General features: G+C 47.4%; 1 protein-coding gene across 2 annotated transcripts in view; it reads right to left on the bottom strand.

Annotated features, from left to right (window-relative positions):
• Positions 1-1,941: 1,941 nt before the first annotated feature.
• Positions 1,942-17,473, bottom strand: part of GGPS1 (geranylgeranyl diphosphate synthase 1) — a 45,014-nt gene continuing 29,482 nt past the window's right edge. The window contains exons 2-4 of one of the 2 annotated variants that reach the window (XM_069769487.1): positions 13,339-13,420; positions 5,842-5,912; positions 1,942-3,973 (exon numbers count right to left, since the gene is read on the bottom strand). In XM_069769487.1, coding sequence (XP_069625588.1) covers positions 3,215-3,973; positions 5,842-5,912; positions 13,339-13,402 — 894 coding nt within the window. In that variant the 5' untranslated portion in view covers positions 13,403-13,420 and the 3' untranslated portion in view covers positions 1,942-3,214. Of the gene's footprint in view, positions 3,974-5,841; positions 5,913-13,328; positions 13,421-17,473 lie in introns of those variants that run through there. The other variant, XM_069769488.1, reaches the window with a different exon arrangement.

The following is a 17,473-nucleotide window of genomic DNA, read 5'->3' as shown; positions in this document are numbered from 1 at the left end:
GCCCTAAGGCTAGTGGCGAAATTAGGGGTCTTTTCCTGTATGGTCTAATTCATGCAGTTAGCCCAGAGATCCTTCTGCCACTGAAATGCAAGCAAGTCTTTGCAATTGCACATACTCTGTTCTTTGTTTTACCGCTAAACTTCCTCGACCCCTATTGATCAAGCAGAAAAAATGGACCCCATTACCATACGGGTGACATTCATGTAGATCACTCACCACCGCTGTAAGTCAAGGGTACCGGTTTCAGAGGCTGGTCAGATGCACTTACATCCCTTCTGGAAGCCGAGGAGTACAAGACGACTGCCCCTCCTACCACTCGAGCGGCTACTTTTCCTGGTACGCTGGTGGCTCGGCAAGGCATCAGGCTAGAGCTCCTGCTGCTCCTGTGACATGGGCTGCTGCTCATGCTGTCCCACTTCCATGATGAAGCTCTGGGCATGAGTGCATCTTCTGTGGTCATCCCCTTTATGAGGGATCCACTTAACTCCCCACCTCCTCCGGTGCCCAATGATTGTCCCTCCCCCCCTCTGCCACGCCGCCGGGATCGGTTTTGCCGGCCCGCGTCTTTTTCTTGGGCGACACCATCTTGGATCTGGTGCACGCCCCCGATGTCATGTGGGCACTCCCACTCCCAGCGTGCCTTGCGCGTGACGTCAGACACGTGAACCGGAAGCGGCTGCCCCTCCTCGACGCTGGCAGAGTGGGGAGGGCGGCACGGCAGCCACGGAGGAGCCCTGGACACCCAACCATGCTACACTGATGCCCGATCGGACGCTGAGGCCCAGAGGACCCGCGGACGGTGCCTCCAACACCCGAAGACCAGAGCACAGACCCTGCCTGTTCTTCCATACTGGGACGGGAGTGGATAAGTAGAAAAAGATCATCTACCGTGTTCAGCACGAGGGTCCCTGTCAGGACAGGAAACTCAACTGAAGCGATGGAGAGGTACCGCCCTTTTATTTTCAGCAGGGTTCCTGTCCTGACTGGGCGGATCCCCTCTCTTAGGTGTTGTGAATTCTGTGGTCAAGCTCCCTCCTGTGGTCATGAGTGGTACTTCGGCTGGTTCTGTCTATGAGCTTCCTCTGGTGGATGTGAGTGGGGCTGCGGCTTCTGAGTTTCCTTCCTCAGGTGACGAAGTTAAGTCGTTAGGTGCTGCTCTATTTAACTCCATCTAGTTCATTGTTCCTGGCCTCCAGTCAATGTTCCAGTATTGGTCTTGCTCTCTCCTGGATCGTTATTGTGGCCTGTCTGCCCTGCATAAGCTAAGTTTTGCTTGTGTTACTTTTGTTTGCTATTTTTTCTGTCCAGCTTGCTATATTGGTTTTTCTTGCTTGCTGGAAGCTCTGAGACGCAGAGGGAGCACCTCCGTACCGTTAGTCGGTGCGGAGGGTCTTTTTGCGCCCTCTGCGTGGTTGTTTGTAGGTTTTTGTGCTGACCGCAAAGCTATCTTTCCTATCCTCGGTCTATTCAGTAAGTCGGGCCTCACTTTGCTAATATCTATTTCATCTCTGTGTTTGTATTTTCATCTTTACTCACAGTCATTATATGTGGGGGGCTGCCTTTTCCTTTGGGGAATTTCTCTGAGGCAAGGTAGGCTTATTTTTTCAGGGCTAGCTAGTTTCTCAGGCTGTGCCCGAGGAGCCTAGGTCTGGTCAGGAGCGCTCCACGGCTACCTCAAGTGTGGTATGATAGGATTAGGGATTGCGGTCAGCAGAGTTCCCACGTCTCAGAGCTCGTCCTATGTTATTAGTAACTATCAGGTCACTTTGTGTGCTCTTAACCACTAGGTCCATTGTGGTTCTGAATCACCAGTTCATAACACTCAGGTGTGCTGTCATGGAGGAAGGGAAAATACAGTAATAAATCAGGTCCTAATCAACTTTCTTAGCAACATTTCACAGCTTACAGAAGGAAATATAAGAATAAACAAAAACACAGATCTTGACAGGCAGGTTTTAATGGTTATTTTTTTTTTTTTTTACAGTAAGCACAGTTATAGTTTGGTGAAGATCCCCAGGCCTAACTTGTAAATACAGTTGTGGCCAAAAGTATTGACACCCCTGCAATTCTGTCAGATGATACTTAGTTTCTTCCTGAAAATGATGGCAAACAAATTATTTGTTATTATTATCTTCATTTAATTTGTCTTAAATGAAAAAAAACACAAAAAGAATTGTCCTAAAGCCAAATTGGATATAATTCCACACCAAACATAAAAAGAGGGTGGACAAAAGTATTGGCACGGTTTGAAAATCATGTGATGCTTCTCTAATTTGTGTAATTAACAGCACCTGTAACTTACCTGTGGCACCTAACAGGTGTTGGCAATAACTAAATCACACTTGCAGCCAGTTGACATGGATTAAAGTTGATTGAACCTCTGTCCCGTGTCCTTGTGTGTACCACATTGAGCATGGAGAAAAGAAAGAAGACCAAAGAACTGTCTGAGGACTTGAGAAACCAAACTGTGAGGAAGCATGAGCAATCTCAAGGCTACAAGTCCATTCTAAAGACCTGAATGTTCCTCTGTCTACCATGCGCAGTGTCATAAAGAAGTTTGCAGCCCATGGCACTGTGGCTAACCTCCCTAGATATGGACGGAAAAGAAAAATTGACAAGAGATTTCAACGCAAGATTGTGCGGATGTTGGATAAAGAACCTCAACTAACATCCAAACAAGTTCAAGCTGCCCTGCAGTCCGAGGGTACAACAGTGTCAGTGTTTGTGCAACCAATTATTAAGCTGAGCGTGCCAATACTTTTGTCTCGCCCATTTTTAAAGTTTTGTGTGAAATGATCAATGTTTTGCTTTTTGCTTCATTCTCTTTCATGTTTTTTCATTTAAGACAGATTAAATGAAGATCATAATACCAAAGAATTTGTGATTGCAATAATTTTCAGGAAGAAACTGAGTATTATCTGACAGAATTGCAGGGGTGTCAATACTTTTGGCCACAACTGTACAGTGAAACCTCTGAGATATGCCACCTTTTTATCTAGGCCAGATTATTTTATTAAAATATATCCTACATATTTTTGTAACCTCAGATGTGTCACTGGAATGCCTAAGTGGAGGAAAAATTAATTATAATGAAACTAACATTGTGTAAATATTCTAAAAGTTTCTTTAATTTGTAATTTTACATTACAGATAGAAATGCAAACCGTATGGATTAAAGTGATAGGCTTGTATTAATATAAGCAATTTGCGGTCACTATGATGGATTTTTATACATACTGCTAAGTTGTTCTATTATTGAAATTAACTCTGGATTTCCTCCTAAAGATCTGATGTGTCCATATGCTTCATTTTCTAATTCTCGTAAGGTTTGCTTTGTATATTCAAAAGAGCCCACCTTTTCAAGGTAGTGAACACAGTATTTTTTGATGTCTACATTTTCTGTCCTTTGTCGCAATATGTTTTGAACCTGAGTGCTTTCAGGTCTTGACCAGATAGCATGAATTGTAGGAAAGGAAAACTTGCCTTCTGTCAAATCTTCACAAAAGCTTTTGTTTTCAGTATACTCTTTGGAGTGTAAATTTGCATAATCATCTCTGATTTGAAAGAAAAGTCCAAGAGTATTTAACAATGGCTTTAAATCTTTGTCATATGAAGAAAACAATTGCATTAAGCCAATAGCTAATCCAAAGAGACCCCCTGTTTTCTGCAACACCATCGCTTTATATTCTGCTTCTGTTGGACATGTATATGTATCTCTCCAGTAAATGTCTAGGCCTTGGCCACGATGAAGTTCAAGTAATTGCTGGGTAAACACATGGACAGCTTGTGGATGATTAAGAGTTAAAACTTTCTCCAAACCAAGAAAGTAAACATAATTTGCAGAATTAATAACAGATGGAACCCCATATATGCTATGAGCAACCGGAAAACCCCGGCGAAGCTTGGAATTGTCTTCAATGTCATCAATAAGTAGACTGGCATTGTGCAACATCTCTGTAACTTCAATGATTACCTAGTAGTGAAAGAAAAAAAAAATTCTTATTCAAAAATGAAGATACCCAAATCACAGACAGAAATTTGTATACAGAGAGATTCTAAAAGATTCATAGGGTTTTGCAGTCATTTTATCGCAAAAGATACCACTGTCACCCATATGTAATAACGTATCGAAAGGCCACATCTCAGAGTTTGTAACTTATGCATGCAGTCTCCCTTGTGACTCACCAGGTGGCAGGGCGGCATCAGATCACAAAATGGCGACAATGCAAGAAAAAGCATTTTGTTTTATAATACGAGACGTGCAAGTCAATTGTTACTGTGCAGCGAGCGTTCCGAAGACAGTATGAAAGTGACCCACCTGGTCAGCACAGCATTCTGTGGTGGCATCGACAGTTAAAGAAATATGTTCGAGTGAATCATTGCAGGAATGCTTAACCCCTTTCTGCCATTGGATGTACTATTCCGTCCATGTGGGGTGGGCCCTACTTCCCAAGGACGGAATAGTACGTCCAGCGCGATCAGCCACGCTCACGGGGGGAGCGCGGCCGGGTGTCAGCTGACTATCGCAGCTGATATCCGGCACTATGTGCCAGGAGCGGTCACAGACCGTCCCCGGCACATTAACCCACAGCACACTGCGATAAAACATGATCGCAGTGTTCTGGCGGTATAGGGAAGCATCACGCAGGGAGGGGCTTCCCTGAGAGCCTCGGAGCAACGCGATGTGATCGCGTTGCTCCGAAGGTCCTTACCTCCTCCTCCCTGCAGCAGGCCCGGATCCAAAATGGCCGTGGGGTCCAATTTCTTCTCTTACCCTTGGGAAAATAAACAATTGGGGGCAAAAAGAGGATTTTTGTGAAAAAATATGATTTTTTATTTTTACGGCTTTGCAATATAAACTTTTGTGAAGCACTTGGTGGGTTAAAGTGCTCACCACACATCTAGATGAGTTCCTTAGGGTCTACTTTCCAAAAAGGTGTCACTTGTGGGGGGTTTCAATGCTTAGGCACATCAGTGGCTCTCCAAACGCAACATGGTGTCCCATCTCAATTCCAGTTAATTTTGCATTGAAAAGTCAAACGGCGCTCCTTCCCTTCAGAGCTCTCCCATGCGCCCAAACAGTGGTTTACTCCCACATATGGGGTATCAGCGTACTCAGGACAAATTGTACAACAACTTTTGCGGTCCAATTTCTCCTGTTACCCTTGGTAAAATAAAACAAATTGGACCTGAAGTAAATTTTTTGTGAAAAAAGTTAAATGTTCATTTTTATTTAAACATTCCAAAAATTCCTGTGAAACACCTGAAGGGTTAATAAACTTCTTGAATGTGGTTTTGAGCACCTTGAGGGGTGCAGTTTTTAGAATGGTGTCACACTTGGTATTTTCTATCATATAGACCCCTAAAAATGACTTCAAATGAGATGTGGTCCCTAAAAAAAAAAAAAAATGGTGTTGTAAAAATGAGAAATTGCTGGTCAACTTTTAACCCTTATAACTCCCTAACAAAAAAAAATTTTGGTTCCAAAATTGTGCTGATGTAAAGTAGACATGTGGGAAATGTTACTTATTAAGTATTTTGTGTGACATAGCTCTGTGATTTGATTGCATAAAAATTCAAAGTTGGAAAATTGCGAAACTTTCAAAATTTTCGCCAAATTTCCGTTGTTTTCCTCAAATAAACGCAGGTAATAGTAAATAAATTTTACCACTATCATGAAGTACAATATGTCATGAGAAAATGTCAGAATCACCGGGATCAGTTGAAGCGTTCCAGAGTTATAACCTCATAAAGGGACAGTGGTCAGAATTGTAAAAATTGGCTCGGTCATTAACATGCAAACCACCCTTGGGGGTAAAGGGGGTTAAAGTAAATCCATACCTGTGTTTTATCTTCTGGAACATTCAACCAGTGGTTGAAAGCCTGAGACAACTTTGTCCTGATCTGCTTACCTGGAAAAAGAGAACCAAATATTTTTATCACAGCCTAGCAAATGTATTTTTCCATAGAAATTTGTACAAATTTACTACTGAAGCCGATAGAAGATGTGGTATGACAAAACATGTTAAGTTTCTTTTCTTTCGCTGGTCAACAAAACATCAGGAACGTAAAGAAGCATTCCCATTAGCTTTTTCCCCCCTAAACCAGTGTTAATGTTAGTGTTGTCTCAGTGTGTTAATAAATTCACCGAACGCCATCTTCTCCGGAATCCCAGTTCCGGTCCGGTCCACTTCAGACTCACCTGACAATGATTCAGATGCTTGAGATTACACTGCACTCTGCGTGACCTAGAAGGGACTTACACTGCAAGCCTATAGAGCATCAGAAGGCTTACATTATAAAAGAATTCTGGGTCACACATAGAACACAGTGATCTGGAGATTCTGAGTCACCATAGTGTAGTGGAATGGCACTGGATACCAGAAAAGACAGTGATCGGTAAATAAATTAAAGGGAAGGTGCCCTGATTTTAATTTTTGTATTAATTATTAATTATTCAATCAATTATTTTTAACAGAAAATTAAATGAACTACTTTAATAGTTTATTTATTAACTTTTATTTTTGCCACTGGGGGCTGTCATTGCAGCCTGTAATTAATATTACAGCACAGGCTGCGATCACCACTCACAGCCGATCTGTTCAAAGAACAGCAGGGAGATCGTCACACTGCTGTGCCCTGAACAGGATGCAGCACTTCCTGGGAGAGGAGTGAAGGCAAGTACAAGTTTTGTTTTTTTTTCTATGGATTGTATAGATGGAGGGCCATGTATACCAGGCAGGCTGGGAGGGGTGGCATGTATACCAGGCTGGCTGACAGGAAGGCCGTGTATACCAGGCTCGCAGGGGGGCATGTATGCTAGGCAGGCTCGATGAGGGGGGCCATGTATGCCAGGCTGGGGGGGCATGTATACCAGGATGGCTGGCTGGGGGGCATATATGCCAGGATTGCTGGCTGGCTAGGGGGGCCATGTATGCCAGGCTGGCTGGGAGGCATGTATACCAGGATGGGTAGTTGGTTAGGGGGGGGGGGGGCATGTATGCCAGGCTGGCTGGCTAGGGGGTCCATGTATTCCAGGCTGGCTGGCTGAGTGGGGGGGGGGCATGTATGCCAGGCTAGAGGGGTCATTATACTTTATTTTCCTTATACAGTGTGTTTGTGTGTGTGTGAGCGTGCACGAGTGTGCATGTGTATTCCCCAATTTATGATACAGTGAGCAGCACCAACTAACAGAATCGTTGCTGCCTGCCATCCTCGGTGACAGTCTACTTGTCAGAATAACTGCAGTCACCAACACAATGGCTCTGCACTGTGTTCCTAAAGGTACCGTTACACTAAACGATTTACCAACGATCACGACCAGCGATACGACCTGGCCGTGATCGTTGGTAAGTCGTTGTGTGGTCACTGGGGAGCTGTCACACAGACAGCTCTCTCCAGCGACCAACGATCCAGGAAAGACTTCGGCATCGTTGACACTGTCTTCAACAATGCCGAAGTCCCCCTGCAGCACCCGGGTAGCCAGGGTAAACATTGGGTTACTAAGTGCAGGGCCGCGCTTAGTAACCCGATATTTACCCTGGTTACCATTGTAAAAGTAAAAAAAAAAAAAAAAAAAAAGTACATACTCACATTCTGATGTCTGTCACGTCCCCCGGCGTCCACAGGGTTCAGGGCCGCCATCAGGGCATGACAGCCATGACTGGCGTATGGGGCCCGGTGGGCAGAGGGGGCCCGCATCGGGCCCCGTCTCATCTGCTCACCGGGCCCCCCCTGCAGGCGCTGCGGCTCACTATTGACGTGCGGGCCCGTGCCCGCACGTCAATAGTTAACAGTCGCCGCCAGCCAGTCGGAGGCTGGCAGCTGACTTGAACGGCGGCAGTGCGCAGTCGCACCTCGCCGGCGTCTGACGTCATCGTCAGCCGCCGGCGAGTGCGTCCTTCACCTGCGTGGAGGAGCTTCGCCCGCCGCAGGAGCATGGCAAGGTAAGAAGTTTTTTTTTTTTTTTTGGTAGCGGCGATCCAGGGGAGGGGGCCCGGGGCAGAGGAGATGCTGGACACAGACAGGGGCAGAGGAGATGCTGGACACAGACAGGGGCAGTCGGCAGAGGAGATGCTGGACACAGACAGGGGCAGAGGAGATGCTGGACACACAGGGGCAGAGGAGATGCTGAACACAGACAGGGGCAGAGGAGATGCTGGACACAGACAGGGGCAGAGGAGATGCTGGACACACAGGGGCAGAGGAGATGCTGGACACAGACAGGGGCAGAGGAGATGCTGGACACAGACAGGGGCAGAGGAGATGCTGGACACAGACAGGGGCAGAGGAGATGCTGGACACACAGGGGCAGAGGAGATGCTGGACACACAGGGGCAGAGGAGATGCTGGACACAGGCAGGGGCAGAGGAGATGCTGGACACAGGGGCAGAGGAGATGCTGGACACAGACGGGCAGAGGAGATGCTGGACACAGACAGGGGCAGAGGAGATGCTGGACACAGACAGGGGCAGAGGAGATGCTGGACACAGACAGGGGCAGAGGAGATGCTGGACACAGACAGGGGCAGAGGAGATGCTGGACACAGACAGGGGCAGAGGAGATGCTGGACACAGGGGCAGAGGAGATGCTGGACACAGACAGGGGCAGAGGAGATGCTGGACACACAGGGGCAGAGGAGATGCTGGACACACAGGGGCAGAGGAGATGCTGGACACAGACAGGGGCAGAGGAGATGCTGGACACAGACAGGGGCAGAGGAGATGCTGGACACACAGGGGCAGAGGAGATGCTGGACACAGACAGGGGCAGAGGAGATGCTGGACACACAGGGGCAGAGGAGATGCTGGACACACAGGGGCAGAGGAGATGCTGGACACACGGGCAGAGGAGATGCTGGACACAGACAGGGGCAGAGGAGATGCTGGACACAGACAGGGGCAGAGGAGATGCTGGACACACAGGGGCAGAGGAGATGCTGGACACACAGGGGCAGAGGAGATGCTGGACACAGGCAGGGGCAGAGGAGATGCTGGACACAGGGGCAGAGGAGATGCTGGACACAGACAGGGGCAGAGGAGATGCTGGACACAGACAGGGGCAGAGGAGATGCTGGACACAGACAGGGGCAGAGGAGATGCTGGACACAGACAGGGGCAGAGGAGATGCTGGACACAGACAGGGGCAGAGGAGATGCTGGACACAGACAGGGGCAGAGGAGATGCTGGACACAGACAGGGGCAGAGGAGATGCTGGACACACAGGGGCAGAGGAGATGCTGGACACAGACAGGGGCAGAGGAGATGCTGGACACAGGGGCAGAGGAGATGCTGGACACACAGGGGCAGAGGAGATGCTGGACACAGACAGGGGCAGAGGAGATGCTGGACACACAGGGGCAGAGGAGATGCTGGACACACAGGGGCAGAGGAGATGCTGGACACAGACAGGGGCAGAGGAGATGCTGGACACACAGGGGCAGAGGAGATGCTGGACACACAGGGGCAGAGGAGATGCTGGACACACAGGGGCAGAGGAGATGCTGGACACAGACAGGGGCAGAGGAGATGCTGGACACACAGGGGCAGAGGAGATGCTGGACACAGACAGGGGCAGAGGAGATGCTGGACACAGACAGGGGCAGAGGAGATGCTGGACACAGACAGGGGCAGAGGAGATGCTGGACACAGACAGGGGCAGAGGAGATGCTGGACACAGACAGGGGCAGAGGAGATGCTGGACACAGACAGGGGCAGAGGAGATGCTGGACACAGACAGGGGCAGAGGAGATGCTGGACACAGACAGGGGCAGAGGAGATGCTGGACACAGACAGGGGCAGAGGAGATGCTGGACACAGACAGGGGCAGAGGAGATGCTGGACACACAGGGGCAGAGGAGATGCTGAACACAGACAGGGGCAGAGGAGATGCTGGACACAGACAGGGGCAGAGGAGATGCTGGACACACAGGGGCAGAGGAGATGCTGGACACAGACAGGGGCAGAGGAGATGCTGGACACAGACAGGGGCAGAGGAGATGCTGGACACAGACAGGGGCAGAGGAGATGCTGGACACAGACAGGGGCAGAGGAGATGCTGGACACAGACAGGGGCAGAGGAGATGCTGGACACAGACAGGGGCAGAGGAGATGCTGGACACAGACAGGGGCAGAGGAGATGCTGGACACAGACAGGGGCAGAGGAGATGCTGGACACAGACAGGGGCAGAGGAGATGCTGGACACAGACAGGGGCAGAGGAGATGCTGGACACAGGGGCAGAGGAGATGCTGGACACAGACAGGGGCAGAGGAGATGCTGGACACAGGGGCAGAGGAGATGCTGGACACAGACAGGGGCAGAGGAGATGCTGGACACACAGGGGCAGAGGAGATGCTGGACACACAGGGGCAGAGGAGATGCTGGACACACAGGGGCAGAGGAGATGCTGGACACAGACAGGGGCAGAGGAGATGCTGGACACAGGGGCAGAGGAGATGCTGGACACACAGGGGCAGAGGAGATGCTGGACACAGACAGGGGCAGAGGAGATGCTGGACACACAAGGGCAGAGGAGATGCTGGACACACAGGGGCAGAGGAGATGCTGAACACAGACAGGGGCAGAGGAGATGCTGGACACAGGGGCAGAGGAGATGCTGGACACAGACAGGGGCAGAGGAGATGCTGGACACAGGGGCAGAGGAGATGCTGGACACAGACAGGGGCAGAGGAGATGCTGGACACAGACAGGGGCAGAGGAGATGCTGGACACAGGGGCAGAGGAGATGCTGGACACAGACAGGGGCAGAGGAGATGCTGGACACAGACAGGGGCAGAGGAGATGCTGGACACAGACAGGGGCAGAGGAGATGCTGGACACAGACAGGGGCAGAGGAGATGCTGGACACAGGGGCAGAGGAGATGCTGGACACAGGGGCAGAGGAGATGCTGGACACAGACAGGGGCAGTGGAGATGCTGGACACAGGGGCAGAGGAGATGCTGGACACAGGGGCAGAGGAGATGCTGGACACAGGGGCAGAGGAGATGCTGGACACAGGGGCAGAATGGAGATACGGGGTATGATGAAAGACATGGGGGCATGACTGGAGACAGATCTTGCAGGATCATGGGGCAGGATTGATATGATGGAGACAAATGGGTCAGGATGGGGAGATCATATGGGGCAGAATGGATACTCATGAGGGCAGGATGGGAGAACATATGGCTGACGCCAGGAATGAGACACACGGTGGCCAGGATGGGGAATATTATTACCATAGGGACTAATTTAGGGATATTATTACTGCAGTGATGTATTTATTTTATTTTTTGAGGATACTGTTTTAAATGAGGGGGCGATCCTGTTACTGTGTAGAGTGATACTATGTCGCCTCTTTTTCTTCATGTGGTGTAATGTAGAAGTTGGGAAAATTAATTAATGTATTCTACAAGCAGAGCTCGAGATAACTGTGTTATTTGCTGTAGAAACGAGTCCTGGCTGGATGAAATGATGGCGGTCTGTGCTGGATGAAAGATGAAGGACTTCAACCTAGAGACGTCACTGGTAAGTCAGTGTGTTACCTATACACTGACACTATACACTGTATACAGAGCTCCTGTGTATAATTTCACTAGTGATCACTGTATTATCTGTACACAAACACTGCATACTAAGTACAGATCTCCTGTGTATAATGGCACTTATGGTGATAGTATGGTGCTTTTTTTTTTTATTACTGATCAGAATTGTAGTATTCAGTCACTATGTGGTGGTAATATGTGGTCTGGTCATGGTGTTGTGGTATTTGTTCTTTGTATGTGATATTATTGGTCATTTAAAAAATTGAAAAATAAATATAAATATACCTAAATTGTATTGCATATTTTAACAAATATTTAATAGGTTACAGTAGAGTAGGGCCCGGCCAAAAGTGTCTACTGTGTTATGGTGGCAGCATAAAAAATCTTTTGGCCAAAACAAAAGCTGCCGGCTATATGTGTGATCTGGTGATGGGAACTGTTAATGTGTGATAGGTGAGAAGTGGAGTTTTTCCAAGAGAGAGCGGTGGGACTGTGGACAGCTCGAGGGGTGGAGCGTGGAGGCGGGGCTGGGTGGAGCCTGGGCGGAGTCTCAAGGGGGCCCCGAAAATTTTGCCAGTATGGGGCCCCGAAATTTCTAGTGGCAGCCCTGACAGGGTTAAAACTGCTTTCGGCAGGAGCGCTGCTAATGCAAGTGCTCCGGCCGACAACTTCCCTGCAGTGACTGTGTCAGTGCCAGCCGTAAAGCAGAGCACGGCGGTGACGTCACTGACAGTCAGTGAAGGGAAGCTCTCGGCCGGAGCGCTTGCATTAGCAGCGCTCCTGCCGAAAGCAGTTTTAACCCTGTGGAAGCCGGGGGACGTGACAGACATCAGAATGTGAGTATGCACTGTTTTTTTTTGTTTTTTTTTACTTTTACAATGGTAACCAGGGTAAATATCGGGTTACTAAGCGCAGGGCCGCGCTTAGTAACCCGATATTTACCCTGGTTACAAGTGAACACATCGCTGGATCGGCGTCACACACGCCGATCCAGCGATGACAGCGGGTGATCAGCGACCAAAAAAAGGTCCTGATCATTCCCCAGTGACCAACGATCTCCCAGCAGGGGCCTGATCGTTGGACGCTGTCACACATAACGAGATCGTTAGCGGGATCGTTGCTACGTCACAAAAAGCGTGACATTGCAACGATATCCTTAACGGTATCGTTATGTGTGAAGGTACCTTAAATCTCATCCTCGCTAAACCCTTAGCAAATACTCAGAAGGGGAAGAGAGGAGTGACATCACACACGTGAGCAGATTCAACCCATATTTACTGCAGTCATAATGTTAGATAGTTCTACACTAGGCTTTTGTGTCAAATTTTAGTAGCTGCTCTCCCTAGTGTTTAAAAGTGGAAATACTAAATTTTTAAAACTTATTTTTCATATTTTACTAAATTATAAACAAATGATATTTTTTAACAAAATGTAAACATTACATTTTTTCAATTGCTGAACAAAAGAAAATTTTGATGTCACATTCCCTTTAAACACTACACTACAATTAAAAACTACCCATACTCGTTAGATAACAGATGGCTGAACGCTCATCTTTATTTTTTCAATAGCAGTCTCTCCAGAAACCTGCATGAAAGATCAGCATACTCACTAGATGGTCAGCAGATCCAGAAAAAAAACAAAACTAAGTGGATTATGACAAATTTTGTCTACTCATAATGCGGGACTTTAAATGCAGAGAGTTTGATGCACACATCCACCAAACCTGCTATTGCATAAAATATACATATACTGTGCAAGCATAAAAGAAAATGCATGAACATACAGCAAAATACCTGGCAGTTGAAGCAAGTATTTGTAAGGTTCAAGCAGGATTCTTTCTGAGGAGCTGGCCATCATATTATTTTATTCTGAGATCTGTGAGAAGGAAACTGTGAAAATAAATAAAAAGCCACAACCCAAAAACCTGCAGTATAGAAAACAAGAATTAAGAAATTAGAATCAATCTGTAAAATATGAGTAGTGCCTACTATACTCATTTTACAGTGTAGTTTTTGTAAGTGACAGGTAGTAATTCTTCCCCCACAACAGCACCATGGACAGATTACAGAGGAATCCCTTAAGGAAGGACCACCGCTTGCAGGACTTGCCTCTAGTGATAAAGCGAACGTGCTCTGATAAGGTGTTAGCTGAGCATGCTCAGGTGCTAACCAAGTGTCTTCGGCATACTCGAAAAATACACTGCTCAAAAAATAAATAAATGGAACACTAAAATCCCACATCCTAGAGATCACTGAATGAAATATTGCAGTTGTAAATCTTTACTCATTACATAGTGGAATGTGTTGAGAACAATAAAACCTAAAAATGATCCATAGTGATGAGCGAGTGTACTCGTTGCTCGGGTGACCTCCGAGTATTTGTTCGTGTTCGGAGATTTCGTTTTCATCACCTCAGCTGAATGATTTACAGCTATTAGCCAGGCTGAGTACATGTGGGGGTTGCCTGGTTGCTAGGTAATCCCCACATGTAATCAAGCAGGCTCCTAGCTGTAAATCATGCTGCTGAGGCGATGAAAACTTAATCTCCGAGCAGTCACACTCGGAGACCACCCGAACGTGCTCGGGAAAACCCGAGCAATGAGTACACTCGCTCATCACTAAATTATCAACGTAAATAACCAATACCCCATGGAGGTCTGCATTTGGAAAGATGATCAAAATCAAAGTGGAAAATAAAGTTACAGGCTGACCCAACTTCAGTGGAAATGCCTCAAGACAAGGAAATGATGCGCAGTGGTGTGTGTGTGGCCTCCACGTGCCTGTATGACCTCCCTACAATGCCTGGGCATGCTCCTGTCGAGGTGGGCCAGTTCATAGCTTCAATGCCTTCATCTTGCAGGAACTGCTGACACACTCCATCCACATGAGGTATGGCATTGTCCTGCATTAGGAGGACCCAGGGCCGACCACACCAGCATGTGGTCTCACAAGGGGTCTGAGGATCTTATCTCGGCACCTAATGGCAGTCAGGCTACCTCTGGCGAGCACATGAAGGGCTGTGCGGCCCTCCAAAGAAATGCCACCCCACACCATTACTGACCCACTGCCAAACCGGTCATGCTGAAGGCTGTTGCAGGTAGCAGATCGCTCTCCACAGCGTCTCCAGACTCTGTCACATGTGTTCAGTGTGAACCTGCTTTCATCTGTGAAGAGCACAGGGTGCCAAAGGCGAATTTGCCAATCCTGGTGTTCTGTGGCAAATGCTGAGCGTCCTGCACGGTGTTGGGCTGTGAGACGTCAGGCACTCAGACTATCCTCATGGAGTCGGTTTCTAACAGTTTGTGCACACACATGCACATTTGTGGCCTGCTGGAGGTTGTTTTGCAGGGCTCTGGCAGTGCTCCTCCTGTTCCTTCTTGCACAAAGGCTGAGGTAGCGGTCCTGCTGCTGGGTTGTTGCCCTCCTATGGCCCCCTCCATGTCATCTAGTGTACTGGCCTGTCTCCTGGTAGCGCCTCAAGCAACTGGACACTACATTGACCGACAAAGCAAACCTTCTTGCCACACCTCACATTGATGTGCCATCCTGGATGAGCTGCACTACCTGAGCCACTTGTGTGGGTTGTAGAGTCCGTCTCATGCTACCATGAGTGTGAAAGCACAACCAACATTCAACAGTGACCAAAACATCAGCCAGAAAGCATTGGTACTGAGATGTGGTCTGTGGTTCCCAACTGCAGAGCCACTCCTTTATTTAGTGTGTGTCTTGATAATTGCCAATAATTTCCTTCTGTTGTCTATACCATTTGCACAACAGCATGTGAAATTGATTGTCAAACACTGTTACTTCCTAAATGGACAGATTGAATTAACAGAAGTTGGATTTACTTGGGAGTTATATTCTGTTTAAGGCCGGCCTCACACTCAGAGTATAAAAATACGATCCGTAATTTACGGCCGTAATACGCCTCAAAATTCAAAATACGGTGATCCGTAAGTACTCCGTAGGCAAGGTGTGGTCGCGTATTTTGCGCATTTAATGTTGTGTATGTAATCCGTATGCCCACCGTAATGCGTATTTTTCACGCAACCTGACAAAATGGACATTTAACGGTTTTGGAGGCTGAAATTGATTTAAATCACCATCATCAACCCTATTTAAGGCCTCTACAACAGGTGTCTCACTCCAATATGGCCATTTTGTGGTTCTGCATCTGTTGGAGTGTTGTGGTAACATTTGCACCATGTCTGACCTCCTGCAGTTCACCCCAACACAGCGGGTTTTGTTTAACTGGGTCTTGTCGTGTCGGTTTGGCCAGCCATATCCTGTGATTGTGGATCCGCGAAGGAGGAGCAGAAGAATGTGGGTGCATCCTCTTGACTAAACGCCACACTAAAGGCCATTTTCATCGGCTATATACAGCTCTGCGGGAACATCCAGAAAAGTTTTATCTCTACTGTCGCATGACAATCCAACATTAGACAGATTGTTGGAGATATTACGGCCAGGAATCACATATCAGGACACAAGGATGCGCAAAGCCATATCCGCCGAGGAACGTCTTCTCCTTACCTTACGGTATGTATTCTACATCCTCACATACTGTATGTTGATGATCTTTTTTAGTTTATGTGTTTGTTTCTATCTGTTTTTTTCAGGAATATGTGTACATTAGGTCACAAGCAGATGTTACAAAGTTAGGAAAATGTTATAGTTAAGCACCCTAAGGACATTTTTCCCTTACCAGCGTTAAGCAGGTTTCTGAAACTAGCAAATATGATTGTGCTTATTCATGTTTTGTGTGCACTCTTGAAGCCTACCTAACATGTGTTTTTTGTCCACTTTCAGCTTAATGACCACTGGATTGTCATTTGCGGGACTCCACCTGGAGTTTTTGATTGGCCGATCAACAATTTCTGGCATTGTGCGGTCAACCTGTAGGCAAATATGGGATAGACTCAAGGACCTTGTGATGCCTGAGCCAAAACAGGCTGATTGGCTCAAAATAGCCCGTGGGTTCCAGGACAATTGTGACTTTCCAAACTGCATTGGAGCGGTGGATGGGAAACATATCAGGGTACGTAAGCCGTCGAACTCTGGCTCCCAATTCTACAATTATAAGCAGTTTTTCTATGTAGTTCTGTTAGCTGTAGTTGATAGTAACTACAGGTTTATAATTGTAGACATCGGGGCCCATGGCCAAACTGGAGACTCTAGGGTCTTCAATTCGTCCATTATGGGTCGGCGGCTACGTGACAACCAGTTAGACCTCCCACCACCACAACAACTCCCAGGCTCCACAGCAGAAGCAATGCCTTTTTTTTGTTGGAGATGAGGCGTTCCAACTCACCAGACACGTCGTGAGGCCTTATCCCCGTCGCAACCTGGACCACTGTCAGAGGATATTTAATTTGCACCTTTCTAGGGCGCGGAGACTGGTGGAGTGCGCCTTTGGTATTCTGGTGGCCAAATGGCATGTCCTACAGACTGCCATACAGCTCAGTGAGGCTACAGTCAATTAAGTTATCAAAGCCTCAGTAATTTTGCACAACTATACCCGCATACATGATTGCTTCTCAGATGGTAATGATGAACACATGTTGCGTAGTGTAATGGCCCTCCTCCGCGCCGTCCCCTTTCTGGCCTAAAAGTTAGGGATGTTTTGACCAATCTTTTTGTTTCACCTCAGGGTTCTACTCCCTGGCAAGATTATGCTGTTTCTCAGTTGTGATTTCCTTATTTTCTATATATGTTTGTCAAATATATTTTTTTCATCCACTGAAACAGTACTCTGTGTGTTGTGTTTCCTTAACGCCCACATGTTTAGAGAATATGTGTGTGATGTTATAATGATTGGTCCACAAACATCAATTAGCTTTTGTAACACTTTTACTAACAACCAAAGCCTTTTTTGGTTTACTTGATACCATATTTTTTTTCATATGGTTTTTTGTTTTGTTTTTGTGGT

The sequence above is a fragment of the Ranitomeya imitator genome, chromosome 5, assembly GCF_032444005.1.
Source record: "Ranitomeya imitator isolate aRanImi1 chromosome 5, aRanImi1.pri, whole genome shotgun sequence".
Lineage (NCBI taxonomy): Eukaryota > Metazoa > Chordata > Amphibia > Anura > Dendrobatidae > Ranitomeya > Ranitomeya imitator.
Note: the sequence above shows the minus strand (reverse complement) of the source record. Positions and strands in the feature narration are given on the sequence as shown.